At 32.6% G+C, this 27,629-nt stretch overlaps 1 protein-coding gene across 1 annotated transcript in view; it reads left to right on the top strand.

Moving 5' to 3' along the window:
- The first annotated feature begins 14,424 nt into the window (after positions 1-14,424).
- Positions 14,425-27,629, top strand: part of LOC114337182 (adenosine deaminase 2) — a 28,792-nt gene continuing 15,587 nt past the window's right edge. The window contains exon 1 of the mRNA XM_028287588.2: positions 14,425-15,014. Within this exon, the coding sequence (XP_028143389.1) occupies positions 14,641-15,014 (374 nt within the window). The 5' untranslated portion in view covers positions 14,425-14,640. The remainder of the gene's footprint in view (positions 15,015-27,629) is intronic.

Consider the following 27,629-nt stretch of genomic DNA (forward strand, 5'->3'; position numbering starts at 1 on the left):
CATATTTATTATTTCCCCACACGATTACTTAATTTTTTATAAAAAAATTAAATTTGACTATGAATTAAAAGTTTGGTAAAGTAAACCATAGATTTAAAAAAATTAACTTTTATTACAAAAATTAATTTTTTTTAACAAATATTTGATTTATGTTACCACCCAATCAACTGATTTTTTCAAACTAGAAAAAAATCAGGTCCGGTTTTAAAAAATTAGTTCGTTTGGGTCTTAGAAAAAATTTCACCCTGTATACACTTTTTGAAAACTCTAATATGAATTTTACAAATTAGACAAATAGGCAATTAAAATGGCATATTTATTTTTTTCCCCAGATGATTACTTAATTTTTTATAAAAAAAAAATCAAATTTGACTATGAATAATAATTAAAAGTTTGGTAAAGTGAACCATCGATTTAAAAAAAAAATACTTTTATTACAAAAATTAATTTTTTTGAACAAATATTTAATTTATGTTACCACCCAATCAACTGATTTATTCAAACTAGAAAAAAATCAGGCCCGGATTTAAAAAATTATTTCGTTTTGGTCTTAGAAAAAATTTCACCCTGTATAAGCTTTTTGAAAACTCTAATATGAATTTTACAAATTATACAAATAGGCAATTAAAATGGCATATTTATTTTTTCCCCACACGATTACTTAATTTTTTATTAAAAAATCAAATTTGTCAAAATCGGAATTTTAACCTAAAAATGAAAAAAAAAAAAAAAGATGAAATCAGGGTTTAGCTCGCCACAACGTTCCATTAATTTTTTTTCTGAAATTTTTACAGCGCATATCTCTTACCATTGTGAAGACAATTGTTGTAGACTTTCAGTCTTCTTCTCGTAAAAGTTATGAATTTTTAAAAATAAAAGGTGCACCTTCGTGAATTGCAAAGTTAAATCGCAAAAATTAAGTGAAAAAGTTTTAAATTTATCTATTTGATCACGTTTATGTTAAACTATAGATTCCAAAGAGAAGTGTTATGGGGAGTCTTAGATCTAGACGTGTTATAGAAAAAAAAATGGTGAAACTTTTAATTTAAAAAAAAATGTTGTTTAATTTTTTTTATTTTTATGGTAAAATTGCGATTTTGACAAATTTGATTTTTTAATAAAAAATTAAGTAATCGTGTGGGAAAAAAAATAAATATGCCATTCTAATTGCCTATTTGTCTAATTTGTAAAACTCATATTAGCGTTTTCAAAAAGCGTATACAGGGTGAAATTTTTTTTAAGACCCAAACGAACTTTTTATTTTAAAGCCGGACCTTATTTTTTTCTAGTTTGAAAAATCAGTTGATTGGGTGGTAACATAAATTAAATATTTGTTTAAAAAAATTAATTTTTTTAATAAAAGTTAATTTTTTTTAAATCTATGGTTCACTTTACCAAATTTTTAATTCATACTCAAATTTGATTTTTTTATAAAAAATTAAGTAATCGTGTGGGGAAAAAAATAAATATGTCATTTTAATTGCCTATTTGTCTAATTTGTAAAATTAATATTAGAGTTTTCAAAAAGCGTATACAGGGTGAAATTTTTCTAAGACTCAAACGAACTAATTTTTTAAAGCCGGACCTGATTTTTTCTAGTTTGAATAAATCAGTTAATTAGGTGGTAATAGTGTAACGATTGACCAAAATAAGAGACACATCGATCTGACTGTTCATAAATTATGACGAATATAAATTTCTGTCAAAATGCAAAACTCGCCCTGTATATTATTAAACAATGGGATCAGACACTTTTTAATGGTCATTTGTTATTCCCCATAGGGGCCTCTATACGAGGTAGGAGTATGTACAGTTCCTCATGACTCACCCTGTATATCATTCTTTATCAGAAAGAAATCGAAACCAAGTTTCAAGACTCGTTCTTGATCAGGAGTTGTAACCCTTCTGCAGCCTTGACCATGTTGGCTGAGTACAGTAGTGCAGTGAGTAGTGAAGAGTGTAGTGTCCATGGGCTTGGGGGACTGATACTCCGGAAGCCCTGATGAAGACATCAGAGAGGATGTTGAAAGCAGGTGAGTTTAATATTCATTATTGTCTTCTTCTTCTTCTTCTTCCTGCTTCCTTAATAGGCTCGCGCCTGTTCCATCTTCGAATGCCTCCTCACTAGATAACCAGGTTGTCACTCCATCTCTTCCTTAACCTACCTATACTCCTTCGGCCGTTTGGTGATCTATCTCGTGCTATATTTACCAGTCTTCCTTCTCCCATTCTGCTTATATGGCTATACCATTCTTTTTGAAGTTATACTTTTTTACCGGCGACATGAGGGTGAATTTTTATATGTTAAAACCTATGATCCCGGCGCATGCGCATTATAACTTTGTTCTCATTGGATGTTCAAATGACATGTCAAAAATTATTCAATATGGCGGCTGTGGTACAGCTGTAGTTTGATTATTTATGGTTGTTGCGTTTTAAAATTTGTGTGAAAAGAAACAACAAACAAAAGTTAGTTAATAGTTATACTGCCTTTTTAAATAGTTTTCATATACCTATACTTTTGGACTTTTGGACTATTTTGGACAAGGAAAACTCATTCTAATTTGGTAAGTAGTTTTTATTATAATCATATTGTAATTATACATTTGGATTAGGTTGAAATACAGTAGAGCGTCGATTATCCGAACTAATTGGGGGACATAGGTGTTCGGAAAACCGATTTGTTCGGATAATCGAACTACAATATATTGATACATATTTATAGTCATACATATTTATCCACAAGTGAATAAAAGCCATATTTATATACCTACATATTTATTTATATCTTGATAATGACAACTAGCAACTAAACAAAAAAGTGCAGTCTTTGCAACAACATAATTATTTTTGGATACAATATTGAAGAAAATTGAAGATATTTTAAGCGTCAATTACTAACGCTTGCTCGGATAATCGACGCTCTACTGTATATTTATTTTCTCAAGAATGGGGATTTTAGAGAAAAATCCCAAATTAGGTCCGATTTTTATTTTTAAATTATGCTTTTTTGGCGTAGATTTATTTATCTAGTAGGTATGTAATGCTTTGATTTACATACTTAATTTGATTACCAACAAAAGTTCTACTAATCTTCATCTAATATATTGTTTTCTTACTGTTTTGTTATATTTTAATATTTTCTTCCACAAAATTTAAACTACATAATTTAATTATATTCAAAACAACTGTCAAACAGTAAAACGTTCAGTTACCCTATTTTTCCACATGACAAATAATGTGGAATTGGACGAGTGAGTCTAGGCTTCGATTACGAATCAAAGCGCCCAGAAATTCACGGGTTCGATTCCCGATGCAACTTTTTATTTTTTTATTTTTTTATACATTTTATGATTGTAAGTATATTTGTTATATAATTTTTTTTTCAGAAAATGCGTATTTAAAATTTTTGCCAACAATTATTATCGTTCAGAAATCATTTTTTCTTTGTGGCATTTTTCAATGTGTTTGTGTGCGTTTTATTCTTTTATTTTTTTAAATTTTTGGAATTGTCTTAAAAATCACATAATATGTAGTAGAAGTATAACTTCTTACGTGCGTACAAAGTACACACACATTCTTTTTTTTTTTCTTTTCAGTGTCCAGTCATTTATGTTTTCTATATTACAGCTTTGCCTGAGGTATGTGCTAGGTTGTATGTCCCATAATGGTTTTCCTGTGATATCTCAGACTATTTCCATTTCACTCGTTTTCATCAGTCTTTTTGTCCTTGTGATGTCAGATCTTGTTTCTGCAACAGAAATATTTGTTAATACGTAGTACCTACCAAATTCAGTAAATAGCCAATTAGACGCACGAAAATATTGGCGAGATTACATGTGAATACATTTGAATCCGTTGCAGGGTTGCACGTTATTATATTCCGTTACCACTTCTAGTTCTGGTAACGAAAGATAATTCTAGCTATCGGTCGAGACTGAAAATTTTGAAGGAATGACGGCTCCAAAGACGGCGCGGGCACGCTGTGTATATCAGTATTGTCACCATTTTACAATATGGTAACGCTAGTTTAGTAGCTATTCGTGCATTTGAATTTGAACATGGGAGAATGTTGCTGCGTAATCGATCAACTACTTGAAAAGTCATTATCCTTGTATATATTTTTAATATATAATTTTGAAGAAAAAAATGAAATTATTGAAAATAGAAGATTTAAAATATATAAACACTAGTTTTCAAAATATGTTCTGTTCCCTACTTGTTTATTATTGATGTTAATTTTATTGTAGAATAATCTGTTTAGTTTGTTTATTATTTATTGTTATACCTATTACATGCATATAATACATGTATACGTAATTACAAAAACTTATGTTTGGGAGGTTCAAAATAATTGTTATCTACTTTTTATGTCATATTATGTATAAGATTTTAGTTTGTGAAAACTGTCATTATAGACAGCAGTGCGTGAAGGGTTTAAAGTGTGCGTGAAGTAACAATGTATTTTAAATGGGATTTACTTTTTCGCACACTTTCAATGGGTTTTTTGGCACACTTTCATATAATCAAGTATCCTTAACTTTCGCGTTGTCATATTTATAACAATAAGAGCAATGATTTACAATAGGGTAGCCGAACGTCCCGAAAAAACGATATTTTCCCGTTTTTTAACGATTTCTCCCGGTGTCCCGAAAAAGTCTCTCGGGACGCCTAAATGTCTCGTATTTTTTCTTCAATTTCAATTGTTTCTTCAATTTCGGCATTTGTTTTCGTTATTATTTCTCCCTCTCTTATTACATTGTGGTCCAGTATTGTTCTCATTATTGTTCGTTCAAACTTTGGAATGCTATGTTCCTCTTTCTTATTAGTCGTCGTTGTTTCCATCCCATATGTATCAACAGGTCTTATTAAGGTATTATATTATTTCATATTATACTTGTCTTATTTCTCAACAGAGTCCTAATCATTCCATATGTTTTTCTGCCTTTTAGAATTCTTTCCTCTGTTCTCTCTTTTCCGGTTTTCCATATTGTTACTCCCAAGTAGCTAAAGGTGGATACAAGTTTGTCCTCCTTATGCTTACTTTCAATATCAGATTAAATAATAGTATCGGGGAGACAGAGTCACCTTATTTCAATCATTTATTTACATTTATCTCCTTAGAAGTTGTTCGTTGAAACTGATCCTTGCTTTGGTGTTCTTTAGGCTTACTGTTAGCATAATTTGTCTTAATATTTCTGGGATTCCAACATTCTCTATCTCCTCCATCATTTTCGTCCGATTGATTATATCAAAAGCGCTTTTAAAATCTATGAATATTCGGGGAATTTCTCTGTTGTATTCTCTAGATTTTTGAATTATTTGTTTCACTGTATGTCTGAAATTGTGAAATTAATCATCGACCACCTTGGTCTGAATCCATTCTGGTATTCTCCTAATATTCGTTCAGCGCATTATTTAAGTCTCATGTTTAGTATGTTTGCTAGAATGTTATATGTGGTGTTTAAGAAAGTTATTGCTCTTTAATTCTGGCACTCCTCCCGATCTACATTTTTTTCATATATTATAGGTACTATAATACCTGTGTTCCATTCGTCTGGTAGTCAGTTCTGTCCATAATTTGTTGTACTAGTTGGTTTATTTCTTTATGTAATTCTCTTCCTCCGTATTTTTTAATTCCACTACTTTTTCATCTTCTCCTGCTGCTTTTCCGTTTCCTAGGTTTTTAATATTTGTTTTTGTACTTCTTCTGCTGTGAAAATTTCGACTTCGTCGTTATCTTCTACGGTTTTATTTCTTCATCGCAGTGTGCTTTCTTCTTCATAGTGAATAGCATTTTTTCGTAATATTCTTCCCATATTTTGCTGATCTGTTTCTCTTCAAATACTGTTTCTCCTTTCTGGTTTTTTTAGTCCTCTTGTTTTGCTTGATTTAATGCTGGTCTTATTTTTTGTTGCTCTGACTGTTTTGTAAAATTGCTTTATTTACTGTTCAGTTAACAACTGTTTTGTTCTGACGGATTGTTAATCCATGATATTCTGGCTGAGTTTTTTTGATCGCAGTCTTGATCGTACATAAATTACATATTCAAAGGTAAATTGAAAAGGATTTGTAGATCCCAAATTAGCTAAAAGACCATGTTTCATCCTAACTATTTGAATATCGCCCCAAACCCTCCTTGGCAGTGGCGTACCCGGAGAGGGGACTTGGGGGTTAAACCCCCTTTCCCCCAGGGCATATGAAAAATATATAAAAAAAGTAGGAAAATGTAACTTGTCTTTCAAAAACAAAACAAAAAAATACGCCAACCCCCCTCCCCAGAGAAAAATTCCACGCTACTGCTCCTTGGATGTGTCCCGTTTTTTCAAGTTTATGATCTGGTCACCCTAACTTACAACAAAATTTTTGACAGTTTTGTGGTTTGAAAGTAGTTAGGATTTTTAAATGTCAAAGTTCTAAAAATTGTAGCATAGAAATAAACTCCAGTGACGAAGAGTTACAGTTTTTTTATTTGTTTATCGTAGATAAAATATTGTATGAAACTGTGCGTGAAGTACTTTTTGCGAACTTACGCGATGTATAGCACTCGCTGCGTTGTCGCTCGTGCTCTAAATATCGCGTGCGTTCGCAAAAAACATACTTCACGAACTGTTTCATAAATAACTATTTTTCAATAAGATTTTTCTACATCTACTTTTGGTAACTTCTTCTTCTTAACGTGCCCTATCAAGTCCCCTTGACGTTGGCGATTAACATGGCGAAACTGTCTCTGTCTCGAGCTATTCTAAATAGGTGTTCTGCTTTCTTTATTCCTGTCCACTCCCGGATATTCTTCAATCAAGAGGCCTGCTTTCTACCAATTCCTCTGCTTCCTTCGACTTTACTCATCATAATAAGTTGAAGAATATTATACCGGTCTCCCCTCACTACGTGTCCAAAATAGGTCATCTTTCTATATTTGATGTTATCAAGCAGCTCGCGGGTAGCATTTGCTCTCTTAAGGACTGCCACATTTGTCAGCATAGTTTTGGTAACACATGCCACTTTTGGTAACACTTTAGAAAAAGTCACGCTTCGCAACTGTTTGTTTCTGTCCGTAGATGTGTGTTGCGCCAGATAGTCTGTTTAAGACATCCTGCTATTCTGTTGGCTTTATTTATTTGTTGGACAACTTTCGCTTCTGTATCTCCATAACTGTGCATTAGCACTCCCAGGTAGCTGATACTTCTTTTCTTGCTGGATTATTTTGCTGTCCACTTCCAGCTTGCATCTTATTGGATCTTTAGAGATTACCAGACTTTTTGTTTTATTTGGTGATATTATCATGTGGAACTTGCTTGCTGTTATAATAAATTGATATAAAACTCTCTGAAGGTAATCTTCACTCTTTGCAATAAGTCTATCTGCATAGCATACTATAGAGATAATTTATTCACCCATTCTGTGCCCTATACTCAGGTTTTTGACTTTATGAATAATTTCATCCATGATTAGGTTAAACAGCAGCGGGCCCAATGAGTCTCTTTGACGTATGCCTCTTTTCACTGGTATCGGCTGTATTAGTTTGTTGTTAATTCTAGCCCGGAATGGGACGTTTCATCGCCGCCGGTTCATCGCCGCCGTTTCGATGCCGCCGGTTCATCGCCAGTCCATTTCATCCCCGGCCGTTTCATCGCCAGTTAGTCAGTTGATCTTATATTATGGGAGATGATACGACACGACGTTAAATTCAGTTCAAAACTTATGACAAATAACTAGATAAAAAATATTATTATATTAATTTACTGTTCTATTTCTACTTCCCCTAAATTTGGTACTAAACAGTATTAAATTTGTAGTGTTAAATTATATTTTATACCGGGTGTCCACTTATATTTTCCCCCATTTTAACTGCCTATAACTTCTAAACGGCTCAAGATAGAAATATGCGGTTTTCGCTGAAATGTTTTATTTTGGTAAAAGTTTTTGTCTGAATGGATTGAATTTTTTATATCGCTTTGAAATACAAAAAAAAATGGCAAATTTTTGAAAAAAACTTGTTGACTTTTTTTTAATGGAACACCCAGTATATTTTTTTGTAAATTGAAAGAAAGGTCATTCACCTATCCAGCGATATAAAGTTTTTCAAAATCGGTTGTCGAATGACTGAGTAATTAATTTTTAAAATGAGAGGTGCAACATGGATATCACATACCTAAATACCATATAGGTCTGGATCCCGCGTATGAAAAAAAAGTTGATTAATAGCAAGCTGAAAATTTGTTAATAGCTTAAGGGTGTCTAGTCCGACAAACTTTGATATACGGGAACACTGGAATAGGGGCAGTTTTAATTGTGGAACAGGTTAAAAATTTGGAACGGTCACACCACGAAAACGGCACATTTATTTTGTCCGACAGAACAGACTTAAACTCTCCGAATAGAGATTAAACTCTCATGCAAAAATCAGACTGCTATTTATCACCTGTCATAATTCCTGTCATTTGACATATTCTACATGTTCCACTCATTAAAACGCCCATTTGGTGATAATTAGCAGTCTGATTTTTGCATGAGAGTTTAATCTCTGTTCGAAGAGTTTGTCTGTTCTGTCGGACAAAATAAATGTGCCGTTTTCGTGGTGTGACCGTTCCAAATTTTTAACCTGTTCCACAATTAAAACTGCCCCTGTTCCAGTGTTCCCATATACCAAAGTTGGTCCGACTAGACACCCTTAAGCTATTAACAAATTTTCAGCTTGCTTTTAATCAACTTTTTTTTCATACGCGGGATCCAGACCTAATAACTAAGCAAATTGATATTATGTTATGCGATTTCCACATTGCATCTCTCATTTTAAAAATTAATTGCTCAGTCATTTGACAACCGATTTTAAAAAAGTTTAAATTGCTGGATAGGTAAATGACCGTTTTTTCAAGTGTTTAGGTAAATGACCATTTTTTATATCGCTTTTAAATAAAAAATGGCGGATTTTTGAAAAAAAAAAACGTTTTAGACTTTTTTTTATTAAAACACCCAGTATATTTTTTGTAACTTGAAAAAATGATCAATTGCCTATCCAGTGATTTAAAAAATTTTAAAATCGGTTGTCAAATGACTGAGCAATTAATTTTTAAAATGAGAGATGCAATGTGGAAATCACATACATGTTATTTAGGTATGTGATATTCACGTTGCACCTCTCATTTAAAAAATTAATTACTCAGTGATTTAACAACCGATTTTGAAAAACTTTATATCGCTGGATAGATGAATGACCTTTCTTTCAATTTGTAAAAAAATATACTTGGTGTTCCATTAAAAAAAAGTCAACAACGTTTTTTTCAAAAATCCGCCATTTTTTTTTCGTATTTGAAAGTGATATAAAAAATTCAATCCATTCAGACAAAACTTTTACTAAAATAAAACATTTTAGCGAAAACCGCATATTTCTATCTTGAGCCGTTTAGAAGTTATAGGCAGTTAAAATGGGGGAAAATATAAGTGGACACCCGGTATTATAAAAGTTTAAAAGTCTATTAAAAGATTAAGTAGGGCAACGGGAATGGTCATATCTCGCAATTCCTGGAATTCCTAATTAATACTAAAAATAAATGTAACTGTCGAAAATTGGTCGAAAATTCGGAAATATATCAGTTAGCGATTAACTGACTGGCGATGAACTGGCGGCATCGAAACGGCGGCGATGAACTGGCGGCGATGAAACGTCCTAGACCCATTCTAGCCTGTATGTTATTTCTGCTGTATATGGTTTCGATAGTCTTGATAATATCTGATGATATGTTTCGTTTATATAACAGGTTAATTACGTCATTCATTTCTACATCGTCGAATATTCATTATTGTAATAATATTAATCTTAGTTTTAAGTTTCATAATTCAATCTTCGCTTGTCCACTGCTGGGCATAAATCTTCTCCATAATCTTCCATCTGCATACAATGGCAACGTTTTAGATCGTCAGTCGAACGTTGACGTAGCCTACCTCTGCTTCGGTAGGCATAATCTCTTGGTCTCAATTCCAGTATCCGCTCTGTCCATCTATTATCTATCATTCGGGCCAAGTGACCTGCCCAGTTCTATTTTAGTATTGCTATTCTCTCTACCGCATCAGCCACTCCTGATCTTCATCTATTTAAAGTCTATAAAACAATTGTGTTAAAATAAACGCTTTGCGAAAAACTGGATATATTAAACTTAAGAGGAAACAGTAGCGATCAACAGGTAGCGAAAACGCGTTCCAAGATTGCGGCTGTAATTTTGAATATTTTTTCGAGATATTTGGCACACGTATTCGTAATATAATAAAGAATGGCGGTACAGAGCCCAATTTGAAAAATATATTAATATGTGGAAATTACTCTGTAATTAAATACAATATTAAAATAACGAGCCTGTACCGCCATTAAGAAGAACAAAAAAATACACTTTCTTCAAATAAACTTTTTTATCCGATGCCTAGATTTTGTGTCATTTTGGAACTACTAAAGTTTTTTATTTCATTAGTAGTTCCAAAATGACACAAAATCTAGGCATCGGATAAAAAAGTTTATTTGAAGAAAGTGTATTTTTTTGTTCTTCTTAATGGCGGTACAGGCTCGTTTTTTTAATATTGTATTTAATTACAGAGTAATTTCCACATATTAATATATTTTTCAAATTGAGCTCTGTACCGCCATTATTTATTATATTACGAATACGTGTGCCAAATATCTCGAAAAAATATTCAAAATTACAGCCGCAATCTTGGAACGCATTTTGGCTACCTGTTGATCGCTACTGTATCACCTTAAAATGTGCAAATAGTTAAAAAAATTACAATAACATGTATTAAATTTCATATGTATCTAAAAATTAACCAAACACTTAAGAAAGTATTTTAATCAAATCCACTAAGATAGCCATCAATCATTGTCACAACGATATCAGTAAAAGTAAAGTATCATTAGATTATATTTAATATTAAATACCACTAATCTTTTGCTAATCCACTTAACAAAGCGTGGTATATTACGCAGCTAGAAGACAGGAATGCTATGGCATGTATGTCGTCTTTGACTTGACCATGACCATGAACTTCAATTGCACATATAGAATTTTGGCCTGTATACGAGCTCTTTTTCTGCAAGTAACAGAGCACCAAAACCTTGTTGGAAAACACGGATATTTATGACTGATTTTAGTCATCTGGTGACATCGTTCGCCAATTTCTTATTAGGCCGAATTCAACAGGCGTTCATAGTTTTTTTCCCATTAGATTATTTTATTATATCGTTTGGTGTAGGTTCTAAAGGATGGGTATTGTTCACTTTATTATGATCTTTATCACATATAACTAAATTAAAAGAGGCCATAGTACAAAATCTACGACATATAAAACTTCTTCTTCTTATACTTGTACATCTGTCGATCGGTTAATTCCGACGTTGAAGTATTTCTTAAGAGGCAGACTGACAGCTATCTCTCCATATTTTAAGTGGTCTCCCAGATGGACGCTTGCCAGCTGGTTTTCCTTCTAGCGCAATTCTTGGTAGTCTGTACTCCTCCATTCTTTTACATGACTGAACCATTCTCTTCGTCTTTGCCTACTCAATCTTACTACATCTTAGACGCCACATTGTTCCCTGGTGATGTTGTTTCGTATTCTATACCTTCTTGTCTTCCCTGCTATTGCTCTTAGCGTCATCATTTCGGCTGTTCGTAGCAAACTTTTGGTGGTTTTATTGGTATCTTCTCTTGATTCAATACCATAGGTCATAACAGATCTGATGCAAGTTTTATAAATTCGAACTTTGCTGTCCATTCTCATATATGGGTTATTCCAGACTACATTTTCAAACATTCGAACATGGCATCTAGATATTTGAACTGGTTTAGCTGGGTTTATGGGTTTCCGCTCTACCACGAGCTTGCATTTAATTGGATCTTTCGCAATGGTAATACATTTTGTTTTCTGCATGATATGTTCATGTTGAGTCGTCGACATGCTTGGTAGAATCGATAAAATAAAATAAAGTAAATAAAGACAAATAATACTGAGGTGCTAAAATCTGTAACCGCTAGAGATAGTTACGGGAAAATTTTAAATAAAACGTTATCAAACATCGAAGAAAGTTTAAGCATAGGAGCACACTGGACTAAATATAAAGAAGGTATGCATACAGCGGCTAAAGACGTTTTAAAATCTAACAAGACCAGAACAAAAGAAGATTAGTTCGACGAAGAATGTAAATCTATTAACCAACAAAAAATGGAGGATATAAGATACTCCAGAAGGGCAGGATAAGATTAACTCTGAAGGATTATGAAAACCGTCGAAGGAAGAAAAGAGAACGGAAGGAAAAAGAAAGAGCAATATGAAAACGTTCTTAACGAGAATGTTAATCAGTATAACACGAAAACGCACGGAGATTCTACCAACAGATAACAAACCATAGAAAGGAATACAAACCCATCTTCTTCCTCTTACAGTGCCTTATCCTTAACGACGTTGGCCATTACATTTGCCCATTTAATCTTATTTGCAGCCGCCATGAATAGTTCTATGGAGGTCATATTCGTCCATTTTCGTAGGTTTTTAAGCTAAGAGCTGCGTCTTTTTCCTGGTCCCTTTTGCTATTTATTTTGCCTTCATTATAAGTTGGAGCTTCATACACAGAATGACCAAGAATTGCTCAAACGTTTTGAGCAAAAAATCCTAAGATGAATATACGGAGGTATAAAAGAACAAGGTTTGTGGCGCATAGAAGTTTTGTAGAACCTGACGTTGTAAAATTCATTAAGGTAGCACGCCCTAGATGGATAGGGCATATAATATGTAATCAGGCGAGAGAACGATGTGATAGTCAGAAAAGTTTTTCACCGAAGAGGACAACGAGCAAGAGGAAGACCGGGACTTATGTACCAAGACAACTTAGAGAATGATTTAAAATCTATTGGAATTAGAGCATGGAGAATAGTTGCCAGAGACAGGGACGATGCCATAATCACTTGATCGCCTGCGAAGAAAAGGTTTGTTATCTACTTGTTCCCAAGTTCGAGTCCCATCCCTGTGCATTTTCTCCTCCCGTTGCTTAATGCTTCCTGAACATAGATTTTAAATAGAGTTGGGACAAACAACATCCTTGTCAAGCCTTTTTTAGAGGAAATGCGTCTGACATTTTATTCTCCGTTTTAACGGTACTTTTTGAATTTATGTAGATGTTGGCTATACTGTTGAGTATTATCAACATAAGATCTGTTAGCACGGAATCCACTCTGATCTTCTATTTCCTCATATTGGTTTTCGATTCGTTCTTTTACAAAACTTTACATATAACTATTAACCTAGATTTAACCTTTATTTGTTTCCCTAAAAAGAAAAATGCTAGATAATGCAGCGACTACCTCACCATTAGCTTGATGTCCAATGTACTAAAGTTGCTACTGAAAGTCATCCATAACCGAATCAACTAATCAACTAGAAATATACATTAATGATACGTAATTTGGGTTTCGCAAAGGCCTAGGGACTCGTGAAGCTTTTTTCACTTAATATACTAATACAAAGGTGCCTGGATGTCAGTCAAGATAAATATGCGTGTTTCATTGACTATAATAAAGCATTCGACAAAGTACGACATGAACCATTAATGCATGTCCAGAAATCAAAGAAGATAGACTACAATGACCTCAGGATTATCTCGAATTTATACTATGAGCAACGAGCAAAAGTACGTACGATCAGCTGTCAGAGGAAATTGCAATTAGACGTGGGGTGAGGCAGGGATGCGTGTTGTCGCCAATTCTTTTTAATGGCTACTCGGAAGTGATCTTGAAAAAAGCTCTTGAGGATGAAACAGCTGGAGTAAAGGTAAAATGGAGTTACCATTAACAACATTAGATATGCGGGTCAACATTAGATATCAAACAAACCTCCTCAGAACACTTCACAAACAAAGAGGTTCTGAGAAAGATGTAGAAAAATATATAAAGAAATGGAGATCTTAAATACCATCAAAACAAGAAGATTATAATACCTCGAACATGTTACACGTGGAAAGAGATACAACTTGCTCCAACTCATTATGCAGGGAAAGATTCAAGGAAAAAGAAGCATAGGGAGACGCAGAATATTATGATTCTTAGAGCAACCGTCTCTAAAGTCCGAAGAGCTATGATGATTGCCAACGTCCGTCGCGGAGACGGCACTTAAAGAAGAAGATTAACCTAGACGTCTCTGTTCGAATAAGCCATTTTTATTTATATTCTCTTGCCAACAAAAAACATAACAAAGTAATCGAAATTTAACTGACAAACATCGATATTTTATCAATTAAAAACAATTAAGATATATTTAAGATTAAATACCTAAATTCGTCGTAATAAAACAAAAAAAAACTAATTTTTCATACTTTACTCATATACCAATAAGTTTTATAGAACTTTTGATAAACACTATAGTTCCAAAATTCGGGTACATTAACCTTAGTCTCATACCGAGTTCCTTGTTAAAGCTCCCCTATACACAAACCGTTAACACTGCCAGCAAGATTTCATTATTTTTTCTATGGTCGTTAAAATAATCAAAGTCCTGGCCTGAATTTGCTGAATCTCTTTAGATCTAATTTGGTTATTAATAGATTACGAGCAAAATGTGTATTGTATTTCCATTTAACTGATCAATTGATCGGTATCGACAATGAACATGAACTACCAAATGTGGCATGTGGTATGCGTGCTCTTCACTACAAGTGTGCTTCAAGGTTGTGTTCTCGCGGATTACTGGTCAGATCGAGAGGATTTGATTGAGAATGATAGGAGCTACGGTTTGGGAGCAACCCTTAAGCTTACAGAGAAGGAACAGAGGGTGAACAATGTTCTTATGAAGTACAAACTCTCGGAGTATGATGCTGGATTGGAAGATCTGGATACGTTTCTGGCCGCTCAACATTACTTTAAGGTGAAGGATAAGATTCAGTATTCGAAAGTGTTTGATATAATAAAGAGGATTCCTAAAGGTGCGTCTCTGCATTCGCATGATGAAGCTCTTGTGTCAGAAGACTATTTATTCAGGTGAGTTGTTGCTTCTTCTTCTTCTTTAAGTAGCGTGCCCAAATTTTAGCCGTTGGTAGCTTCCATGACAATTTGCCTGTATCGTTCTCAATCTTGCGCGGCATGTAATAATTTATCTGCTGATAAGCCAGTCCATTAACGAAGGTTTCGCAGACATGGATATTTCTTCCTACCAATTCCTCTTTTTCCGTTGATCTTTCTATTGAGTATTAACTGCAGTATCCTGTATTCGCTACCTCGTATTATATGCCCCAGATATTCAAGTTTTCTCTTTTTTATCATCTTCATTAAGTCCTATGACCTACTCTGTTTAAGACCTCTGTTTGAAATGCGTTGAACCCACGATATTCTGAGCATTCTACGATATGATCACATCATATCGTCACACTTGTTTTGCGCTAAGATCAGTTGCTACGGAAATGAATTTGTCAACATCTAGGACCGTTTATTATGCCCTTTTTGAGTCTCATCTTCGGTACGCCCTTCCATTCTGGGGTACGTGTTGTGCGACTCAATTTGAGCGTATTTTTAAACTACAAAAGAGAGCTCTTCGTTACTCCCTGAGACTCAATAGCAGAGTTCATTGCCAAGAATTCTTTAAAAAATTTAAAATATTAACTCTTCCTTCTTTGTTTGTTTTTGAATCCGTTTGTTTAATCCACAGACATGCATCGGAATGTCCAGAGAGTCCCACTCACAACTATCCCCTTAGAAACGTGGAGCATAATCTTTATCTGCCAACGCCACGGTTTGAGCTGGTTAAGTGCTCTATACTATACAATTCGAGAAAAATGTACAATTACCTGCCATCTAACATCAAATCTATTGCAGCATTTCCCGCTTTTCGCAAGGCCTTGAAAGCTTATTTGCTGGAGAGAGCTTTTTATACAGTGAATGACTTTTTTATAAACGATTTGAATTCAGCAAATTGACTTGCAGGATTATTACTTTCGAGTACTTTTATACATATTTGCAGCGGCATAGAACTTTTGATTTACTTCCCCTTTCCTCGTTTGCCTTCTTTTTGCTCTGACGTTGTATACATATTGTTTGCAAAATTTTTAATTTTTTAATGTGTACTTAATAATTAATATATAAAATTATAATAAGTAGTATAACTCACGCCATTTACTTGGTGTCTGTTTCTGTTTTTGTTTTGTTTGTAGTTTTTTATTATTGAAGTTATACTTCTTTAGGCGCGATTGAGAGTAAAATTTCATAATACTGCGCGCATGCGCACACAGAGAGTATGGCGTTTAGTTGCTAAATCTTTCAAGTTATATATAAATATAAATATCAGTGCAAGAAAAGGTGTGAAAAGAATATATTTAGTCGTGGCATTGAAGGATTGAAGTGTCGATTTTTTGCAGTAAGACGGATTTTAATGCGGATTGGTGCGTTGGATTCGTGAGAATGTCAGGAAATTTTGTGAACTAATGTAATGAATAAGAAATCTCAAATTGCATTTGTGCATAAGAAAAATGCATTTCAAAAGTGCATTTTGAAATAGGCAATTATTTTATGTGCAGGTACCTACATGCTTTTGTCTTTACGAATGTTTTGTATAAATGTACCTATTTACGAATGTTTCTTCTAAAATTTAGGAATATATTAATTTTATAATACATTTAAGTATGTAGTAAATTTCTTTACAATTTTTACTTACCTATTTGTTTTTTTATACCTAATATCGCCCGTGTCTAGCAAGTGTCTGCGTGGGCTAGCGGTATGTGTATCTAGTTACGGACGTGTTAGTAATTGGTTCGATTCCCCATAAGGACATTTTTTTTGGTTATTATTAATGGTTATTGATATCTTAGACTATTATATGGACTTAGAAAATGATTAAAAATATTAAAATAATTAATCGGGATGTTGCCCAACTATTTACAGAGTTGCAAATTTATAATAATTGCCTATTTAAAATTGCACTTTAGAAATGCATTTTTCTTATGCACAAATTCTTATTCATTACATTAGTTCACAAAATTTCCTGACATTCTCACGAATACAACGCACCAAACTGCATTAAAATCCGTCTTACTGCGCCAAAAATCGACAGTAAGGCCTTTTTTGTGCTTCAATGCCTCGACTGATTAGTGTTTTTAGTAAATATATTTATTATAATTTTTGTGTCTTTGGATTTGTCTTCCTCAGGAGTAAGATGTGTACTATTTAAACATTTTATTGTATATTTAATATACTTCACCTTGTCTGTTTGTTACCGTGAATTGTCATTAGGTACGTCCGAATTGATACAGACACAGTCCTCATAGCGTATTTGGTATAGCATTCGGCTAGAGATCGAGAGGTCTTGAGTTCGAATCCGGAGCAATCCTACACTTTTTTTTATTTTTTTTTTTTGAAAGCGGCAAGCACAAAATTAGTTTGGTGTTTAAACAAAAATTAAAACAAACTGTTTAAAGTATATTTATTTTTAAGAAATCATATAAAAGAAGTATAATTTCTTACGTGCGTACAAAGTACGCACACATTCTTTTTTTTTTTTGTTTTTTATTGTATTTTTTATTTTGTATAAGCTTTGTCCACAAATTGGTAAAAATATTTGATAATAAAGCATACCTTACTTACTTACTTACTTACTTACTTACTTACTTACTTATATCTCGAAGGCTTCTAATTTGTTCATCATGTTAACCATGTTTCACATTCATACAGTAATAGGGGATACACATAACATTTTAAAAACTTGATTCTTAGTTGGAAATTCAGCTGAGAATTGCTCAGAATAGATCTAAATGCTCCTCTTGCAATTTCAATACGAGTTTTGATTTCTTCATCCGGATTTATTGTCTTATTTATCCAATATCCTGTATTTAAAATGGTTAACTATGGTTATTGGTTTATTACTGACAATTAGTTGTATGGGGCCGACGTCTTGTTTACTAACTACAAGTAACTTTGTCTTTGCTGTATATTTATGTTAAGTCCGTTATTGGAACATTCTCTAGTGACTCGATCTATAAGGAATTGAAGATGATAGATAGAGTTTTTGCTATAGTCTAGTAAATGCATGGATATATAAACCATTACTTCTATAGTAATTTTTTAGACAGCGACTTGGTATACTCTTGTGGCCGGTTTGCGGGATGCAAAGTAGTCGGGGCACACTTTATAGTATATTAAGTATGGAGAACGGTAAGGGTTTTATACCGATCGAAGACAATTGTTTGGAGGAGGAGCGGAGCGAAGACTACCAATTATTGTCTGAGATCGGTTACCCTTAACGTTCGACATGCTTATAACGTTTTTTGCACGATTGATACCATTATAAATTATAAAATTAAACATTTTCGTCATATTGACTAGTTTCATTCATTTTTTCAAGATAGATACTTTGGTTGTTAGGTAGTAACTAGGGTGCATAACAACAATGGAGAATTGAGTTTTTATTTAGTTGTCAATAATTTTAAGTACAATTTTGATTATTATAAATTAAAATATGAGCGAAAGTGAATTTGAAGAAATTGAACGGGCTTGGGAAGAAGGGTGTTCCGCAATTATTCCCAAAAAAATCCAAAATCCGTTATCAAAATACCTACCAAAGTTTTAAAAAATGGTGCGAAGGCAAGAATTTAAGAATCGAAGAAAAGACTCTATTAGCATATTTCGTTCAAAGACATATGAAGTTGAAAGCTCCTGGAAGTCTCTGGGCAGAATATTCAATGATTAAATCCACCGTTTTTCTTTATGATGGCATTGATATTTCCAAGTTTTCAACTTTGATCGCGTATTTGAAGATAAAAAATGTTGGATACTACTAATGTATGCGATTCTCCAGGAGTTTCTGTTAGAAGTAAAACCACAGCCCAAACAAGTGGGATTTCATTAAATAATTTAACAAATTGTACCATGTTTCAATATTAATAAATAATTCGTTAGTTTTCTTTATTCTTTCAAAAAATAAATTAAAATTAAGAGATTTTTTAACTCGACGGTAAGTGAATTACTTACCGTCGAGTTGGCGAGTACTTACCGTCGAGTTGGATTACTTACCGTCGAGTTGCTAGTAAATGTCACCTACTGACGTAAAATCTGTCACGGTAAACAGTCAAAAATGATCAATCGTGCAAAAAACTATTTTATTAGTTTATTTATAACAAACTGCATACTAAAACAAGTAAGAAAACTATGACAGTTCTTTTCGGAGTTTCTGAATGTGTTCTGAAAGACGTCGGTTAATCAATCTCCTCTTCTTTCCCCAGTCGGTCAACACATATGTGGTCGTAGGTTAACTGTCAATCTGCCACACTCTAAAAGGCAAAAATGCCTTTCTCTTCTCACTAAAAATATTTTTCTTCCACACCATTATGTTCTAGCCTGTATTGGACCCGTTAGATAGTGGTAGTGATGTTTTTAGATTTATAAGAACTAAATAATGGAATTAAGGGGATAGGCGAAAAATTTCGGCTCCAATGCTTTTTAAATGTATTCATTTTTTTCGAATCATGAGAAAACTCATAAGTACTTTTGAAAAATTTAAACCCAGAACAAAAGATTACGTTATTACCGAGGGCCCAAAGTCACTGAAAACTTCTATAATGTTCGTGATGGTAAAAATTCGCTATCTTTGTCATACAACTCACTCAGTCGAACAGAATGTGGTGAAAAGACAGTGACACACAAGGCTACTAAATATTTGACACGGCTTCAGGAATATTTTGAGTTGTTTATTGATACTTTATTTGATAAATAATTGATTTAAGACGTGAAATTAATAAAAAGTTATTTATTGTTTATACACTAAAGAAGAAGAAGAGGAAGACCTTCAGTTGCCTGGGAAGAAAATGTACGGCACATCATGAAAGATAGAGCCATCAAAGAAGACGAATGGATGGACAGAAAACGATGGCGGTCGAAATGCGAGAAGCGGCAGAGGCTGTAGGAACCTCGCTGATAGATAGATTTATTGTTTATTATTTATGGATGGGATTTGTATGGGTTTGTATTTTTATAAAAAAATTAATTTGTAGAAAACTACAAAGGTACCAATTTGCTAAATACTACCCTGAAACTTACAATTTAAATTTTACAAGAACGAATAAATCGGGACATGAACTTGGCAGATGAGCAACAGTGTTTCCGTAAGGTCGTGTACAGATCATATTATGCATTATAAAAAAAGATTACAGAGGAGCATTAGAATACAATAGACCCGCATTTCTAAGTTTGATTGATTTGAATAAGGCACTTGATAGAATAAGACTTAAAGATATTATATATTTAAATCTTATTCTAGCTTATTTAGTCTTAAGTATTATCAGAGGCGTAGTATGGCGTATATCAACCGTATCAATTATACGAGGCCCCCAATATTCAGGGGCCCCAGCGCGCCATGTTTAAACAAAATTCAATTTAAAAAAAATTAAACAAAATATTCTACAATTATTCGCTTTGAAACAGTGTATATTGTTTGGATATCTACATTTTCGTGTAATGGATTCTTTATCTCTAAATATGCAGTCGGAAAAATGAAAGAATACCCATGAACGGTCACATCAATCAGTCAATCACATATTTTGTATTTACTGTTTTTTTTTTCATAAATAACAAACGATAGAAATAGATTATTAGTAATCTGAACAATATGTGATTGATGTGATCGTTCATGGGTATTCTTTAATTTTTCCGACTGTATATTATATAAATACCTATAAATTATATTTATCTATTTTCTATTCTCTGCCGCTCGCCGTTATCCATAACAATAAAGTTTTTTTGTTTTCAAGCTACCTTTCATTGCCCATTCACCGTTGGCTGTGTGTGAGACATTGTATAATGTATAATGTCAAATTGAAATTTTTGTAATCACTTAACCTTTGCAAAGGACCCCCCAGAAACCTTATGGGAAATGGCTCTCTGTCAAATGCTCTGAAACTTTGGGTTTTGGTAGTTCTTGATGTGTAGAACAAAAGACTCAATGGGCGCGTAGCTCCAAAAAATCATATTTTTATATAAGCCTCTGAAATTATAGATATAGTGAGGACGTTTGAGTTGAAATAAATTCATTTTCTCGAGAATGGGCGACTCAGGAGATGAATTACAAATCAGGTCGATTTTTATTTTTAAATTATAATTTTTTGGCATATATATCATACTAGTGACGTCATCCATCTGAGCGTGATGACACAATCCATGATTTTTTTTAAATAAGAATAATGGTCGTGTGATAACTCATTATTTGAAAGGTTATTAAATTCTCTAAGGAATGTATATAATTCATTTAATTCGAAATACATTTTACTGTTGTCCGAAAACAAGAAAAAATGTTTATTTGAAAATTTTTTGCTCAATTAGAAATCCAATGAAATCAATTAATTTGTGATCATCTGATTGAATACAACCAATAAAACCAACATTATACTGAAAACAGATCCCATGGGCTGTTTTCACTCAATCATGTAGTTATGGATACCTACATTTCGTTTCATTTCGATTTTGACATTTCAAATATTCAATATTTCAAAATGTCACGATTTGGTTGTAATACTGATGAGAATATTAATGAAATTATCGAATCAAATATACCAAAGACTACTGTTTACAGTAAAAAATTTTCTATCCGAATAACCCTCGAACATTGATAAATGTTCAAAAAATTTTTAACAACTTTCTCAAGCTTGTTGCTTACAGGCAACAGACCTCCGCCTACGGCGTCGGTCTGTTTCCAAGCAACAAGCTTTCGAAATCTGTTATAAAATTTTTTCGAACAATTATCAATGTCCTTGGGTTATTACTACTGATAAATAAATATTGTTTTTCGCTTAAATTCAATATTAAAGCTGCCACCCATCTGCCTCTTAGCAGTTTGAACATTTAATTTAAGCAAAAAGCAATATTTATGTTTCAAATTTTCTGTTTTCTGACAGCAGTAAAATGCATTTCAAATTAAATAAATTATATACATGCTTCTGTTTGTCTCAAGTAATTTAATTTAAATAAAATTTTGGGCACCCTGTATAAATAATTACCTGTATAATAATTACCTTGTATAAATAATGTTAATGTTTATATTAGTGAATAGAGAATTGAATATCCTTTCAAATGAGCTATCACACGACCTCTATTCTTATTTAAAATAATCATCGATTGCGTCATCACGCCCAGATAAATGACGTCACTAGTGTGATATATATTCCAAAAAATTATAATTTAAAAATAAAAATCGACCTGATTCCTAATTTATCTCCTGAGTCGCCCATCCTCGAGAAAATGAATTTATTCCAACTCAAACGTCCTCACTGTACCTATAACTTCAGAGGCTTATATCATAAAACCATGATTTTTTGGAGCTATGCGCCCATTGAATCTTTTGTTCTACACATCAAGGACTACCAGAACCCAAAGTTTCAGAGCATTTGACAGAGAGCCATTTCCCATAGGGTTTCTGCGGGGTCCTTTGAAACAGTGTGTATTGTTTGGGTATATTTTTGTGTAATATATTCTTTATCTGTAAAATGTATTTACGTATATCTATTTGCCGGCAGCTCGCCGTTGTACCATAAGAACCGAGCTTCTTTGTTTAAGCTCGTTTTCAATGTCCATTCACTCTTAGCTTAAAAAAACTGAATCTGTTTCCAAACAATGAGTTTCAACAATTCAAATTTATTTTGGTTTATTAGAGTTTATTAGGTTTATTATTATTATCTATATTTGGGTGTCATACGCAGAACTTATCTTAGTAGTTCCTAATAGTCGAGGAAATGAAGCATTTTGGCTCGCAATTTTTTCGTCCAGCATGGATTTACTACTTGAAATGTTCACATAAGGTAGGGAATACTCCAAGGATCATTTTCTATATCATGCCGCTGTACGCTAAAACCGTAGGGGTGTTTGCCATCCCATCTCGGGGGTGGGAATTTTTTATTACATTTTAACCATGTAAATCGATGTAAAAAGTAATTCTAAGAAAAAAATTGCTATTCAATTTGGCTTTAGAATACGCATTAAGTAAAATATCGTCTGAACTAACAGGGGGATTCGCAAATCGAGGATCAAAACTATTGTTGGCCTTTGCCGATGATCTAGATGCAGTCGCTCATTCTACAAGAGACGTAAGAGAGGTGTTTTCACAGCTCGAGGAGGAAACAGGTAACCTGGGCCTTCGAATAAATGAAGAGAAGACGAAATATACGCTGGTGACCAAAAATCCAAGATCAAGAGTTAGGCAGAACGTAACTATTAATGACCACAACTTTGAAGTAGTAAAAGAGTTTAAATATCTGGGAGCAGTAATCACAGAGGACAATCACATAGAAAAAGAGGTCTCAGCAAGAATAGCTGCGGGAAATAGAGCATTATACTCCCTATCATCATTATTAAGATCTAAGCTGCTGAAAAGACAATCTAAATTAAGACTGTACATGTCAATTATTCGCCCAGTTGTTACATATGGGAGTGAAACATGGACTCTACATCAGCGAGAAATAAATAAATTGCTGATATTTGAAAGGAAAGTCCTCAGAATGATATTTGGTCCTCAAAGAGATGAATTGACAGGAGAGTGGAGAAGGCGCCGCAATGCTGAATTGGTGACTCTATATGGTACTGAAAACATCGTCAGACATATAAAAGCTAATCGGATAAGATGGGCAGGTCATGTAGTAAGATCAGAGGAAGACAGAGTGCTAAAGACAGTGTTCTTCGAGAGACCAGACGGTAGAAGATCAGTGGGCCGTCCCAGAAAAAGATGGAAGGATGATGTTGAAACCGATCTATCTAGGATTGGGGTACAACAATGGCAAATCGAAGCGCAAGATCGCAGACGATGGAGGGCCATAGTGGATGCGGCGAAGACTCACCCCGAGTTGTAAAGCCAGTCAAGAAGAAGAAGAAGAAAAAAAAATGTTTTTTACATTTTCTTCGTAAAACTAATATTTTTCGAGTTATTCGCGCTTGAAAGTAACAGTTTTTCGATGAAAAAATCGACTTTTTGAAGTTATACTTCTTTACCGGCGATAGAGGGTGATTTTTTTATATGTTAAAACCTATCAGCCCGGCGCATGCGCATTATAACTTTGTTCTGATTGGATGTTCAAATGACATGTCAAAAATTATCCGGTATGGCAGCTGTGGTTTGGAGGTAAAGGTAAAGGTAAACAAATGTATAATATATTAGTTTTATTGTTGTGAGGACAGAAACAAAAAAGTTTATAATATTGTAGTGACTTTTAAATAGTTTTTAAAAGCAACAGGTACGTAATAATTGTTAATGTATCATGGGTATAAACCTACCTATTTGATCTGCCAAAATACATAGTATGTAATACTTTTATTTATATAATTTGATTACCATCAAAATTTCTATCAATATTCACCTAATATATTGTTTTTTACTCTACGTTTTGTTGTATTTTTTCAATTCTAAATCATTTCAATTCAAAATTAAAATAATTTGATCAATTTTCAAAATATCACAAGTTTAATCCGTTTAGTGAGTCGATCTTCGTAAATAATGACACATAGTGTCCGTGGCTAAGCGGAGAAGGCGAATGAATTCCAATACCAACCGCTCTTATCAGCGCTGGTTCGAGTCCCAATAGAAACTTTCTTTTTTGTTTTTTTTTAATACATTTTATGATTGTAAGTATATTTATTATATAATTGTATTTTCAGAAAATACGTATTTAGTTAAAAAAATTTTCGACAATTAATGTTCAGACATCATTTGTGGCTTGTTTAATGTGTTTGTGTGTGTTTTATTCTTTTATTATTTTAATTTTTGGCACCGTTCTAATAAAAATGTTTGAGAAGTATGTAGTAAGTATAAATTAGTTTAATAATTAAACAAAATATAAATAAAAAGTATATTAATTTCGTTTAAATCATATAATAGAAGTATAACTTCTTACGTGCGTACAAAGTACACACACATTCTTTTTTAGAGGGTTTTTTGAGAATACCTCGAAAAATATGAATGCAATAAAAAAACTGTAGATATCAGAATTGTATCTTTTAGTAACTGAAACCAAATTCTTTTTCTGTAATATCTTTAAGACCAATACAAAACGAGATACGGCATGTTAAAATTTAGCTTTTTTCGTCAAATGCATAATTTGAAATATTCAAAGTAAAATAACGGAAAAACTTTGCATTTTTCGAAGAAAACTTAAATAATCTTTTTTCAAGTATACAGCTAAGCCTCTCAAAAAGTGATAATAAAAAGTTTTTAGCCTTAAAATTAAGCGACTTATGATCAAAAAAAGGTCGGTACCTGCTTTTCTCTATGAAAAAATCAGTGAAAACAACACCCTAACTACCCTCCTAATTAAAAATTGGTCTTCACCTTTCTGTAATTCCTTTTATATTAATATTATCAATACACCCAAGAAGTTTGACCTATTTAAAGGACCTAATTTTAGAAAAATTAAAGTTTAAAAAAAATTAAATTTTTTGGAATTTCCCATTTTTCACCTTTTACTTCAAAATATCTCCGAAAAAACTGGAGATACGAAAAAAATGATGAACTACTAAATTGTAGCTTTTTTAATAACTAAAATTACGTTGTGCATAGATTTTCATTACAGTAAACACTTAGCGAGATATAGCTGTTTAAAACCTCTATTTACGAGCAAACACCCCCTTATTCGAGCCCTTTAAACCCACCCTAATTAAAAACTAAGAAATCTTACGGAATTTAGTTTACACAGTCTTATAACTCTTTAAAAATTCTACAAAGTCATTTTTGAAAAAACCTTTTAGCGCCAAAAGTGAAGGAGCTATGTTTATAAAACAAATTTTTTTTTCGAAAAATTCGGATAGTCCGCTTATGGATAATTCTTAATGTATGTATAATACCACAGAACCGGTTCGTATACTAGACCAGAGTAGAAAAATAAAAACGGGAAAAAAATCAATACAGGTATTTGAAGGTGCTAAATCGTAGGGAGGATATAGTTAATTAAAAATACATACAGAGGTACTCGTAAATCGACCTCATTTTTTTATAAAAAAATGCCAAAATCAGAAAATATTGTTTTTTGCCTATAACATTTTTAGTATCATATTTACAGCAAAATTTGCGTTATAAAAGTTGTTTATCACAAAAAAACAATTAATTTGAATTTTTACAAGTTAAAATCCATCAAGAATTAACCGATATAATTGCAAAAAACCGCGTTTTTTGCACTATTTTGGAAATGTTAATAACTTTTACCAAATAGGTCGTAAGGAACTTATTGTACCTTGATCATGAGGTAATTAAGTGCCTTTATTAGTTTACAAAATCTCAAGAAGATCTGTTTGTTAGTTTACAAGTTATGTTAAATGTTTATCCCAGACATCGAATGTTTAAACAATCATTGTTGCCCAAGGAGTATTTTCAGAGCTTTTTGGCAAAGTGCAATGACTACTTAAAGACTCAAAGTACTAGGAAAGTTAAAAAAAATAATATATTTGTTTTTTAAATGTTGTTAAACAAGTCGATAAAGAAATGGTCAGTTTTTCCTTATAAACAAATAGAATATCTTTGCCATTTTTTCTGATAAATAATTATAATTGGTTGTGTCAAAAAGCTGGTAAAAAAATGCACTTTAAAATTAAAAAAAAACTTTCTAGGACCAATAATAGCCAAGTTATACTTTTTTTTTTTGAAAAATCACATCTCTATTGTTTATAAATATTAAGAGTTGAAATTTTTACAGCATGGTAATAGATATCTATATTTTATATGACAATTGATAAGTACGGAATATCTTCTATTTAAAACGAGTAATAACCCTTTAAAATCAAGTTACTCACGCTGACTGAGCTGGAACCGTGTGATATGGAAGAATGTCTGAGTTCAGTTTCTCTAGTCGAGATTTTGCTATAGAAAGTTCAATTTGGAGCGCTTGAAAATTTTTATAATATCTCAGCTTCCAGAGAACGTAGAGCCTTCAATTTTTTTTTTAAATTGGGGTAACTCGACGAAAGAATAACAACTAGCTAATTTTCATTGACCGGAAAAATCGAAAAATTCTGGAAAATGGATTTTTTTATTCAACATTCATTTACAACGTTAACACTAATATATTTTGATAAATATTTTCATAAAATATTATAAATTTGTGAATAAATATTAAAATATAATTATAGTATGTATATATTTATTTACGAGTATATACAGGGTTGTTCATTTTATTCGCCTCAGTGTCTGTACGGAAAACGACTTGATTTAAAAAAATTCTTCATAGAAATATACAAAGCCATTAACACTACAATCTAAAAATATATGAATTATACAGGGTGCTTCAAAAAAGAGTGGTATGTCAAAGATATATATTTTTATGGAACACCCTACACCTGATGAAATTTTTGAATTGCTCTTAAACAATATGCTAGCTGCTAACTAGACTAAACCTAAGTACAGGGTGTTTTAATTTATTTAAATTTTTAGAAAAATGGAAAATTTTAGAAAAAAATAAATATTTACGAATCTAAGAATCGGTGACAAATTTTTTCTTGGATCTTCATAATAGACTATTTAGCATATTTAAACAGATGTTTATTGTAACAAAATTTATAATTACTTAATCGTACATTTTTAGATTTAAAAACTAATTGGAAACAAAAACATTCTCAAATTAAAAAAAAATGTATATGTATAGATTATAA

This window comes from Diabrotica virgifera, chromosome 8, assembly GCF_917563875.1.
Source record: "Diabrotica virgifera virgifera chromosome 8, PGI_DIABVI_V3a".
Taxonomy (NCBI): domain Eukaryota; kingdom Metazoa; phylum Arthropoda; class Insecta; order Coleoptera; family Chrysomelidae; genus Diabrotica; species Diabrotica virgifera.